Here is a 12,854-nt window from a genome sequence, read left to right as displayed (position 1 = left end):
ATATTTACGTTGGGCTCTTAACCCTTTTATATGAGAAACTACATGAGAAAAGGCAATACTAATATCCAATTCTTTTTTTAGTACTATAACTACCATAAGGCGAGATCTAAGACAAATATGAATTCCTTGAAGAAGGAGTGTGTCTATCTTCAGAGTTCCAAAAGTTAAGTTTTCAACTTCTGGAACAGTTGGCTGTTTAGGAATGCAACCTCCATCAATTCTTTTAATATCACTAATTATCTTCCTTCTAATTGCTTTTGAAGCCATATCTTTTTTTTCAATACATTGAAATAGCTATGTTGCCCCCTAGATGATTCGTTCATTATTAAAACTTTAATGGCACCTTATCTCATATGAACCCCTTACCACTACATCGATGTCAATAAGAATTTAAAGATGATATGCAACAATTACAGAATCACTTTTTTCTCACAACTATTCCTCACTGTATGACATGTATCTCACTAAATATAGTATGTCCAAAAATTGATGGTGGTTTTTAAAAAAAATCATGAAATAACCTAAACAAGTGATTTTTTTTTGGCGAAAAACTTTATTTACTTTCCAATATGACGACCTTTAAGCTAAATACATTTTTTATGGGGTATGGCATCCCTTCATACAGATTATTCAAAGTATCTGGAGAATTTTTTTCCGAAGCTTTTGTCAGTTTTTTTAAATTCATCCTCTAAAGTTGCTGGAGCATTTTCATTGAGTTCCATTTGTAACAAGGCTCACAAATTTTCAATGGGAGACAAATCAGGACTGTTGGCAGGAATCCAAGTTGTCTGAACACCATTTTTCTGCCTTTTTGGAGTGGTGAGCAGACCATTTGATGTGTCAGGCAACATTTTCCTCTTTAAAGGAGGTCAAGTTTTTTCAGTGTGAGACAATGCTGACATCAGAGACTTGCTGAGGATCTCCGTTACGTAGTACTCGGCTATCAAAGTTTGGTTTCGTGGAATCAAGTGAAGATTTGACACTGCCTGGTCGCTTATAACGGCCCAAACCTTAATTTTCAGAGGAAATTTCACAGTTGGAGTGGGTTCCACATCTCTCTTATCTCTTGCATAAACCCGATCTGTTTGGGAATTTGGGGCATGACATAGCTTATATGGACTTTCATCACTGAATAGGATATATTTCCAGTCATCTGCAGTGCAGTGTTTCAACTCACGACATAATTACAAGCTGGGCCTTCCTTTGGTTTTCTGAAAGTTTGGGCCGTAGACAAGCTTTGTATGGCAAAGAATTCAAAGAGTGAAAGAGGTAGTTGTGGACAGATGACTTGAATGTTGGATAGCCCTTTCAAGTCAATCTTGGTGCAAGTTTCCCTGTGGATTGCCTCTTTTTGTTGAAAGATTTTGAAATCACCAGCTTGGGAACTTTGCTGTATTTTTTTCTTCCTTCCTCAACCCTTCTGATTTGCAAGGGGTTGTGCATACTTCCTTTTCTTACATAAATTCCCAATAGTCTTGAGAGGAATTTTTAACCTTTGAGCAACGTCTCTCTGGCTTGATCTACCCTCTATCATGCCAACAACCTTGGCCCTCTCACCATTTCGGATATTGAATTTCAACTAATGTCCTGTGGTGTTTTATGAGCCCTTTTATACTGATCTATGATGTAATCATCGAAAATTATTACATCAGAACAGTTTAATATTGCCTAATGATTGTATCAGCCAAATTTCATTTAATTCCGACCCAAAAAAAAAAAAATCAACTATAAAAACTGATATTTTTAATACCACCATCAACCATAAAAAATCAGAGTGCCAAATAATATGACTAGTAACTCTTCTTCTCTTTTTTCTGCATACTTTATTGAGTGTATATGTTTATAAGAGTCGAAGTGAAAATTTTTAGGCTCCGACTCCCCAGCTTTGATTTTATTAACCAAAACCTAGCTGTGAAAAAACAAGAGAAGTATAATTTTATGATTTCTTTTTGAAAGTTTTGTTGATAAAATGAATTACATTATACGTTTCCTTCAAAGGCCTCTTAAGAGGGAATCATTTAACTATAGACATGTGTGTCTCTAACGATGATTCATCAATAATATTCCTCTAATAATTGAAAAAATAATGTATCCTGTTTTGATTTATGTTATTTTCAACAGAATTAAAATTTCACTTAAATTTTGTGTTGCTGCTAGATACTCAAAAATTTAAATTTAATTATTTAAATCGCTGAGAAAAAACAAAAGAAATTTGATTGAAAACTATTATATAATTAATGATAATACTATTTAGTGATAAAAACTTACCTTTATAAGTGTAACTCATGTGTATTTATATGTAAGTAAATTGACTTCTTATTGTATCTAACTTATTCAAACAAATTCAAATAAAGTTATCAATCAAGAGTTAAAATGTCTTATCCTATGTAATTATATGTCCAATCCCAATTTCTTAATATTCAGTTGAAATTCTAAATAGGTATTCTGCAAATGCAAACACTTGTTTAATGAAAATAACAATATATACCATATATGTCTTGCTATTTCAAATAATCCTTACCTTTGAGCATGAAGATTACCTTCTTACTAGGTTTTCATATTTTTGTCGCAGCTCGTACATGGGATGACTTTGGGGCCAAATCAGCTTCTGATAGACTACCACCATGTTCAACACATCGGATGATACATTCAAATTGTCAAGGAATATAAAGACAATAGTACGGCCAATAAAAGTTTTACCCTATGTACTTTCATCAACCTTTACAAAATTTGAGACGAATGTTGTCTATGCTGCATTGAATCAAATTCAATCTAAATCATGTCCAAGATTCATTCCTAACAATAATAACAGGCTTACATGGAACTATTTCTAATTCACAACTGATGGAGTAAGTTTCTATAGATCCTGAGTCGGATATTCCAAAGGAAGATTGCGATCAATTATCAATCTATCACGGGCTGGATGTATTGTAAGTTTTTTTTCTCAATATTAATAGTTTTAAATTAACTTATGAGTCATTTTAATTTTCTGAAAATAACTAAGGCTTTAGAATATTGGTGTAGTGGCTTACAAGATTCTTCATGTTATAGTTTTGAGCATGAGCAAAACAGACTGTGATCGACAAAACTTGATGTCGTATGATAACTGTGAAACGAGATCGGTTACTGTTACGTATGGTTATTTATGTGATTATAAATCTATTATGCACTATGGTGCATACTCGTTAGTTTCAAATATATTATGACTGGTTACTGATGTGACTAATAGAAGAATAATATTGATAGTCTCTCAAATAACGGAAAACCAACGATCACTAAAAGAAATGGAAAACCTACAAGTATAGGAAGTGGAAAATATGTAACTCAAATGGATTTCAAGAAGTTAAACCAGCCTTTCGTTGTCCAGGTAAGATATGGGAAACAAATTTAGTCCATAACTCATTTTTTATATTCTATTGAAAAAACCATCCAAGAATAGAATATCAGGTTTATACTGTTAGTGGTTTGTGAGTATAAGCCGCTGTAGAAGATCAAAATATGGTAATCGTTGCAGAAAGAAATGCAGAGCCAGTTGATATTTTAGTTGTTGAATAATACTAATAAATTTTCTGCATTAATTTGATTTATATGTTTAAGTGCTGTTTTTTTTCATTGTATGTTCCTCTAAAAACAGCAAAAAATACTTTGGAAATTTCAAAAAGGAGATTACTTTGAATCCTAGAGAGGAGTAACGCCAATAACTTGTATATCATAGGAAAGATATAACTCAAGTTTTTGTATACTATTACAAAAAAGAGTTTAGAGCCCCACTAATATAATCTTTTCTTTTAAACGAATATATTATATTTTGTATAAGTGTCGAGCTCCATCATTGAAAAGTGTGGAAAGTCGTTTGAGCTCTTCTTGGAAGTGAAATAGTCAAATTTGAAATACAGTCCTCTAATTTTATGCTTAAAGATACAGCATAAATGACAAGACATTTAATCTCTCTCTTTTTCTAACAAACTATTGAAATAAAACTTCAATATGTCATACTATATGAAAATTGAACACTCTTTCTAAGGACCATGACATCATAAACCAACTTGTATCAATTGTTAATAAGAGTTTACGAATATTTTTCTTTGGACGATTTGATGACTATTTATCCATTTTACTCTATCAAATTATAATGTTTTCAACGCTTTTTAATTTAACAATAGGATGATATGCCTCTTGAATGAATGAAATCCTAGAAAACTACTTGTAAAGTTCTTGTACAAGAAAATCCAAGTTAGTTGGGAGATTCATTTGACAGCTGATGAATTGAAGCTATTATAGAAGCCATGAAGGCTAACCGTTTCAGGAAAATACTTATTTCATAGAGCTCGAAGATACTTATATTGTCCAATCATAACAATTATTCAATCAGTGTATTTTACAAAGTTCAATCCCTCCAATTTCCAATCTTCTATGATTAAAATGACAGATTCAAACAGAGGTTTAGTATTTGATTCATGAATTTGTATTATTAATAAGGATATTAATGCAAATTGGTTCCTCATTGCTGACCAGTACTTAACACTAACTGTGGAATGTTTTTTGAGGAATATGATGTGTTCTCATAACTTAAGAGAGCATATTTCATTAAACACAAATCTTTCTTTTTCCATGTTTTTTTTAATTGGTTAGATTGAATTGCACTAACGTATATTAAGCTTATTCCCAAATTGTTGCCTTTATGTCACAGCGTAACACAGCTAACGCAAAATTAACCTATATATTTTGTTATCAGCTAGCAATTCCCTCGTCTGACTTGATCCGTCATGACTATTTCATAATTGATTTTTTTTAATAAGTAAACGAAATAATAACTTATAATAGGTTTATGCTCTATTTCCATAAGGACAGGATTACAATTTTTTGTAGATCCCTCATCATGTATATATATTGACCATTTTATTATTTCTATGAAGAAGTTTTCATTATCATACAAAAATACAAATGCATAGCTGAGGCTTTAATAAAATATTACATAGCAATATTTTAATACAGTATCAAATACAATACTGTATATCATTTTAATAATGTAAAATATATTTATAACACATGGGTTGTTTTTTTCGTTCAAAATTGGCTTTATTCATCAAGAGAAACATAATCCTTTCAATGTTGCTTTAACATTTTAATGTCACTTTAATAAAATGCTTTATATTTTACTTCAAAATAGTTCTCAGTTTCAAAAATAACCTCTACATTGAAAAGAAATTTCTTACCAGCAAGCATTTGCTTAGATCTGCACACAACCAGTAGTCGCTGTGGAAATTTGGAAAGTAAGGTGGATGCAGAAGCAATTTGAAATTCAATTAATGCACTTTTGTCGTAATTTTGATTCACTTGTGACACTGTATGTTATCCTGGTGAAACATACTTTTTTTTCTTCAAATGAGACCGTTTTTCTGGGATTTCGTCATTTAAACTTTCTAATAACGCTAAATAATATTTATTGTTGATAGTACTTCCTTTCTCAGGCTAGTCTATGTATATATGTGCATCCTAAAATTCCGAGGCTATAAACTTTTTAGCTAATTGTTGGGCTTTTGGGCGCTTGTAACGAGCTTCACTAGTTACTGTCCACTCAAGTGATGATCGTTTTAATTCAGGAGTGAAGTGATTGAGGTATGTGATATACATTGTCACATAACAACCTAAGAATTCCAGTTTTTACGTTTAAACTTAACCAAACAAAGCTCAGAATCATCAGCACTTTTTGTTTTTGGTCATCAGTGAACAAACGCTGTACCTACTTTCAACAAAGCTTTCTCATGGACAAACGATCCTTCTACATAAAAGCAACACTTACTTTTGAAATCTTCACTATGTCAGCTAACTCATACAACTAAACTTTCCGATTTTCAAAACAATTTTGTTGACTTTTTTTATCTTTTCTGTTGTTACCGCCTCATTAGGATGTCCACTGCGTTCTGCATCATTGGTATGTCTAAAGCCATGTTAGAAGTAAGAAAATCAATATTTAAGGGTTGTTTCTGATGGAATGGAGTCTCCATAGCACCTTTCAAGCCATTGCTTTGCTTGAACGGTATTTTTTACCAAGAAGCAGTGAAATGTTAAAACACGAAATTGTTTTTGATGAATTGTTTGTAAAATAACAAAAGTAGTTTCACACTTAGCAAAATAACCCACAAACTAATAAAAAAATTAACAACATATTAATTTGATTTTTTACTATTTCTTGGCATCAAGAGTTTTCAATTCAGGCTATATCTATATAATAGAGCAAAGTGCATAGTATATACTGTTTCTTGATGTATTTCATATACCAATACAGCATAAAGAAAATATGAAGTATAGTAAACATATTATGAATTCAATCTTCCAACCGTTTAGCTCAAATAATATTAAAAAAGAAAAAAAATGAATCACTCTATATAAAATTCAAAAAAGGAATGCGATATTAAAGGCTTAACCCCGTTAGAAAAAAGGAGAGTAATACCAAGGATTTCTTGAGGAGCCATTTTCTATATGATTAAAGTAAAATTTGCGTTGACGCCTGATAACTCCGAGCAATGCCAGGTACTTCCATTTGTGATAAAATATTTATTAACAGTTCTTTAAACTATTAGGTAATTATATGTTTATCTTAGTGAGGTTGATGGCCTGACTTTGTCCAAGCATGTTTTACCTTTTTTGTAACTGTGAATGGGTTGGAAATAAAACAAAACGTAGAAAGACAAAATTTAGAAACTTACATAACGTAGATGGACAAATGTCGGAGGGAAAGAACATAAATTAATATATAGACATATATATATAATAAATTTCAAGTTCTGTGGAAACATAATTGAATAATTTATAATGAAAAGAAGGTTTTATATTTTCCGATGACCTTTTTCTTTTTTTCAAAAAAGCAATTTATTAGTTTTTTTCTTATTATTTTTCAATTCGATTTATCCAAATATAATAAACCATATCCCGGATCGAATATTATTCGACCATATTCCAATCTCTTGGTTTTTGAATGTTAGTTATTTCATAGATTTTAATTATTTCAAAATATCAAAAAAAAAATTGTTTTCTCGTACTTTCGTATTTTGAAGAACTTACGCATATTGTTTATGTATATATTGTTAAATATACGTGTGCTTCGGTACCAAGATACACTGTTGACATATTAAAAAAAATCAAATGTCTAATAATTATTATGAATTATATGCAAACGTAACCATCGAAAACGATGATATTTACTATAGTCAACTTAATCCTTTGAAATTTTGTTATTTTCTTGCAATGGTTTCCTTACACTATTTTTTAATCACCATAGCCCAACAAACAAGAAGGTTAAATAAATCAAGATAATTTTGGATTAAATCCTACGGAGAATAGTTCCTTTCCCTCAGACAGTTAAGACGGATCATGACCAAAGAGAGTGTCGGAATAGAGACCAAATGGAATTGTAGTAGATCTAATAAATGGCCAGAACAACAGATTTTCTTAATTCTGAGAATACCAGGATCAACCATTATAGGAATTTAAAAACAGGGCGTTGATTTTGGACTTTATCACATCAATTGGGGAAATGAGTAATGCGCTCTATCAAGAGCTTAATCTTTCAAAGATTGTTGTGCTTCTTGGGTAGCACGTCTTAGAGCTGAGAGAAGTGTTCGAAGTTTCTCTTGGCAAAGTTGAAAAAAGTAGGTTCCGCGTAACTGGACAAAGGGATGATCATTGACGAGACTGATCTATTTTGGAGGGCAGGGTCTGCAAAATGCCTTATCTAAATTATAAACAACTTAAATCTCCCTAATTAGGGTTTGGGGAATTATTCCTTTAAAGATAGTCTGAGTTATATATTGACACGAACTTTAGAGTTGGTTTTTTGTCAATTTTGTATTAACAGAAAAATTAAGTAAAAGATGAAAGTATATCACTGGAACAATGCTTTCAAAATATTTCATTAAAAAAATGGTTTAATCAGCTACTACAATTTGTCAAATTCTCTGAATCCTTATAACGGAAAGTTTCTTCTTGGAAGATAAGATTTTATTTCGTCAACCTCATCATCAGATGAAAATACAAATAAAGCAAAATATTCCATTACTGCCAATCTAAATTAAATTATATTATGCAATCTCCAGATATATGAATGAAGTTAAGAACTTTAGTATTTAGACTAGACTGATGTATATATTATAAAGTTCCTACATAGATAAACGGGTTCTACAGATCCCGCATATATAAGATAAAAAAAACTCGATTTCATTATACAAATATATACTGTTTGTTCTTAGACCTATTGTTATACAATTGATTTTAAAATGAAAAAGTACGATGGCACTTGAAAATGGAATGTCCAGAAGCAGATGTGGATGAGGTGAAGAATCTATGGGACAGGTTTTTAGATACTCTTGTGCTAATAGGGTCTTGGCAAAGTCGATTTTTTAAAATTTATTACTAGTATAGCAGATGGTAAGAAGTTTACGGTACAATTTCAAATACCCTCTGGATGTATTTATTTCAATTCTCCCTGTAAAGACTGTGGTAAGCTACTTAACTCTGTGGCTCATGCTTTTAGTAATTGTCAGCCTCTACAGATAGTTAGAGAGTTTGTTTTGCTTAAGAGTGACAAGCAAGAGCGGTTTCTCCAATGTTGGGATTAGTTAATGCTCCAGAAAAGAACAAATCAATAGAGTATGCCATTTTAAATCGTAAGGCTCTTATCGCAGAGGAACTAACACGCTGGGTACCTATAAACCTGGGGGCATTAAGAGGGATTATCATTGCTGGAGCTGCTCGCTATACTCCTTTTACGATTAAAATTCCAGATAAGAACATGTCAACTTGGAAGTTTGTTGGATACCTAATTAAATTTCATCCTTCATTCTCAGCAAGATACTTTATGGTTTTGTGTAAGATTATACACAATTTTAAAAAGATCGAAACAGTCGTTTGCTATTTTTTTTTGTGTTATTTTAGTCATTTTTTGTCTATTTTAAGGTTGTTTTTTGACCTTTCAGAAACTTGTTCTTGGCTTATTGGTTAGTCATTCTTTTAAACGTGTGTATTGCAGTGCATTGTAGTAGTTTCTATTTTGCGGTTCTTTTTTTCTAGGAAAGTAATTTTAAACAAAAACGTTTATTTATATCTGTATGATGCAACTTTTTTAGATGGGTGAAGAGAAAAAAAATATTTTGAAAAACAAATAATATTGCAGTAAAATATTTCTACATCTATAATTGAAGGTGTATTGATATACGTGCAATGAATTATGTCCCTATAAGAGCTCTCGATATCGTAGAATATAAAAATATAAATACACACAATTATGACCAGTTGTGTAGCTGTGATATTTCTTCCTTTCTTACTTGAAAATCTGTACTTTATTAATTCTTTTAATAATCGGAAAGATGGACGTGTATGCAAAATATAGAATATCAGTTTTACTTCAACACAAACAGCTTATATCAGTGGATTTTGAAATTACCTTTTAATAACAATACACAAACTTAACCTTTTCCCTCATGAATTTAAAATAGGTGAAATATGAAATGTTCTATTACTTTTTTTCAATGTTTTGAGTATAATAAAAAAAAATAACATAATTGAAAAAATGTTAAAAATTAACACAATATTAAAATGTATTTGAAACACTTATGATATATGAAATTTATGTTCGAAATGCATTTATTACTAATTAAGAAAGCTACTAATCATTTCATTTGAAAATTTCATTATTATTCTAGTCATAAATAGTTTATGTACATTTTTTTAGACAAAATTGTATAAGGGTTATTGAAACTAAAAGTATTAAGACAATTATGTAACAGGAAACTCCGGTATTTCCGATGCTAAAATACATGAATATAATATGAATATATGTATATCCTAAATACAAATTAATCCAATTATTTTTATATAATTTTAAAATCCAAAACTCATGCTGCTTAGATTATATTAAAATAACGATTTTTTTAAATGTTTTAAATTAACAAAAGTACTTTTAGCACATTAATTGATTTTTACGAGTTTAAAATGGAATAGAATAACTAAAAAATGATATAATTTTTAAATGGCATAATTATTATGAACGTACATCTGTTTATCAGGTATTCAAATATATTTTATTTTTGGGTTTTATTTGTAACCTAGCTTACTAACAACTTTTTATGTTCACTAAGGAAGAGTAAAGATTTTTTTTATACCCACTTATTATTAAAATATTCATATACTGTAAAAAACGCAAGTAAAAATTAAATTCAAATTCATTCTGTTTATTTATTGATCATTTCAACACAGACATTATTAACAAGCTTTGCATTTCTTTCTGCAACGATTACGATATTTTGACCTTCTACATCGTCTTCTACTCACAAACACTCTACAATAAAAACTTGATCGCCTATTCTTGCAGGGTTTTGCTGTTTTTGCTAAAATGTATAAAAATTACTTATGAACTAAATTTGATTCCCATATCATACCCGGACAGCGATATGCCCTATTTAATTTCTTGAAGTCCAATAGACTTAGTCTACTTCCACGTCCTATACCAGTAGTTCCTCCATTTCTTTTAGTGATTGTTGGTTTATTGTTCTTTGTTAAACTATAAATAGTGTTCATTCATTAGTCATATCAGCAACCAAACAGAATATATTTGAAACTAACGAGTATGGTCGATAGTGCATAATAGATTTATAATCATATGGAAAACCATACGTAACAGTGGTTGATCTCTTTGCACAGTTATCATACGGCATTAGGCGTCGTTCATTGCATGTTTTTATCGGCTCTCTCCAAAACCGTGATCGAATGAATTGATGATAATCGTTCTTATTATCTTTGATGTTATTCCATTGTATTTTGACATAGCGGTCTCGATCCGGTCTGTTCTGTTCATGTTCAAAACCAAGTACATGAAGAATCTCGTGAGCCACTATTCCAATATTCTGAAATATTACTCAATTTCATAAAATTAAAGATTCGTAATATGTCTTAAATTGTAGTTGTTGTTTTTCTTTAATTTATCATTATTCAACATAACTTACAATACAGCCAGGCTTCGCTAAACGGATTTTTGTTTTCCTCCTAAACGGAGAATAACCGATTCCAGTTGCATAGCATGTACTTCCCCCAGTTACAAATTTTACATAACGAAAATTATACCACTTTTTACGTCTGAATCTAACGCATGAGTTAGATTGGATATGATTAATTGCATCATAAATAACTTTTTTCTCTGATGAAGTAAATCCTGATGATATTTTGTATGGTACTTTTTTTCGAGGCCAAATTCGTGTCTTCATATTCCTTGACATTCCATATGTATCGTCCGATCTTGTTGTACATGGTGGTATTTCTACGGAAGTTGAATTATCCCCAAAGTGATCAAATGCAAGAGCTGTGACAAATACATGAAGACCTACAAACAATTTAATCTTCATTGTCGAAAGTAAGGATCAATTGCAAAATCCGACATATTTATATCGTTCTTTTCTTTCAGCAAGTGTTTTCAATTGCGAAATACATTATGATGTAAACTATAAACAAAAAAACAAAAAAAAATAGCAATTTGACAATTGAAACATGAAACATATAATTACCTAGGATAGAACATTTCATATCTTGATTTATGATCTGTCCACACAAAAAACTGCTTAAATGTTTGTTTCCTTATAAATTGTGAATCATATTTGTTTTTTTCGTTGATTAATATCAATAAACTATTTTTATTAACCCTTTCATGGAGCAGCAAAGTTTCAATTAAGGTTGCAAAAATTGGTCGCCGGAATGAAATAATGAGATATTATTGATCGATTAAATTTGAAAAAGGCCATATCGGGGACATTATGAATTTCTTAAAGCATATAAAGTTTTTAAACTATAGCTAACACTCTTAAGTATCTTGTCTAATCCCATAAATTTGAATAATACCAATAAATTGCTCAAACACGTCTTTGAAGTATGCACATATGAAGTGAAAAAATATATTCAGAGTTTCTCTTGATTTTTATTCACGATCATTTCTATGTTGACACACCACAAATATAAAAACAAATAAATATATTTACTTGTTTGAAGAAAGCACTTCAATACTGTGACATACTTTAAGCTAGTTTTAGTCACTTAAAATTTGACTTAAAGGTTTTTTACTATTTTGATGCTCTCAAATAATTGCTTTTACCAAGAGATACTTTATTGATGGAACATGCACTCTTTTTTCCTTTCATCTTTTTAGACCAACTTCTGGGAATTTTTCCTTTTTTATTTATTAGTACAATAGTAATTAAATGAAAGAGTGGATTGAATTTAAACAATTGTGTATAGAATGTCCAAAGGAGTTAAAAGAACTTTACTTATTAATTATTTTTCTGATGACATGAAATACATGTATAGATCGACCAAAAAATATATTTAATTACGACATTCATTAAACGATTGTTATAATTTAATTATTTCTTTCATTTTATAACTATTATAAATTGAAAAATTAACCATAGTTTGACTATATAATACTAAAATCTGTATATCCTAGCAGTACAATTTTTACTTTTAAATTGATGTTCAGAATTTCGTGTCTTTGAGGAGGATCATTGACTCACTCATTAGCCCTCATCTCCATTAATGGAAAGATAACTCATTGTGGAGATACACTTTGACATAAAGGTCTACAATAGTTACTTCTAATCTTGTAAATCATCGACTCAAGAATGTATCAGCCGCTCCCGATCTTATATGGAATCGTTGTATATTTCTATTAGAACTAAGGAGTGATGTATTCTAAATAGTACAATAATATTCAAATAAAAACCTAGTGAGAAAAAGGAAGAGTTCCCATATTCTATCTAACTTCATTTAAATTCCTGAATCTATTCCTCCTAAACTCTACTATACATTGTATT

At 30.3% G+C, this 12,854-nt stretch overlaps 1 protein-coding gene across 1 annotated transcript; it reads right to left on the bottom strand.

Annotated features, from left to right (window-relative positions):
* Positions 1–10,208: 10,208 nt before the first annotated feature.
* Positions 10,209–11,416, bottom strand: LOC121113537 (seminal metalloprotease 1). The gene is made up of 4 exons (XM_040707338.1): positions 11,001–11,416; positions 10,621–10,901; positions 10,437–10,558; positions 10,209–10,385 (listed from the first exon to the last, which is right to left on the bottom strand). Exons 1-4 carry the CDS (start codon positions 11,394–11,396, stop codon positions 10,261–10,263), a joined length of 924 nt encoding a protein of 307 aa, XP_040563272.1. The 5' UTR covers positions 11,397–11,416; the 3' UTR covers positions 10,209–10,260.
* Positions 11,417–12,854: the final 1,438 nt, after the last annotated feature.

The sequence above is a fragment of the Lepeophtheirus salmonis genome, chromosome 2 (genome assembly GCF_016086655.4).
Source record: "Lepeophtheirus salmonis chromosome 2, UVic_Lsal_1.4, whole genome shotgun sequence".
NCBI lineage: Eukaryota > Metazoa > Arthropoda > Copepoda > Siphonostomatoida > Caligidae > Lepeophtheirus > Lepeophtheirus salmonis.
This window is presented reverse-complemented; position numbering and strand designations above follow the sequence as displayed.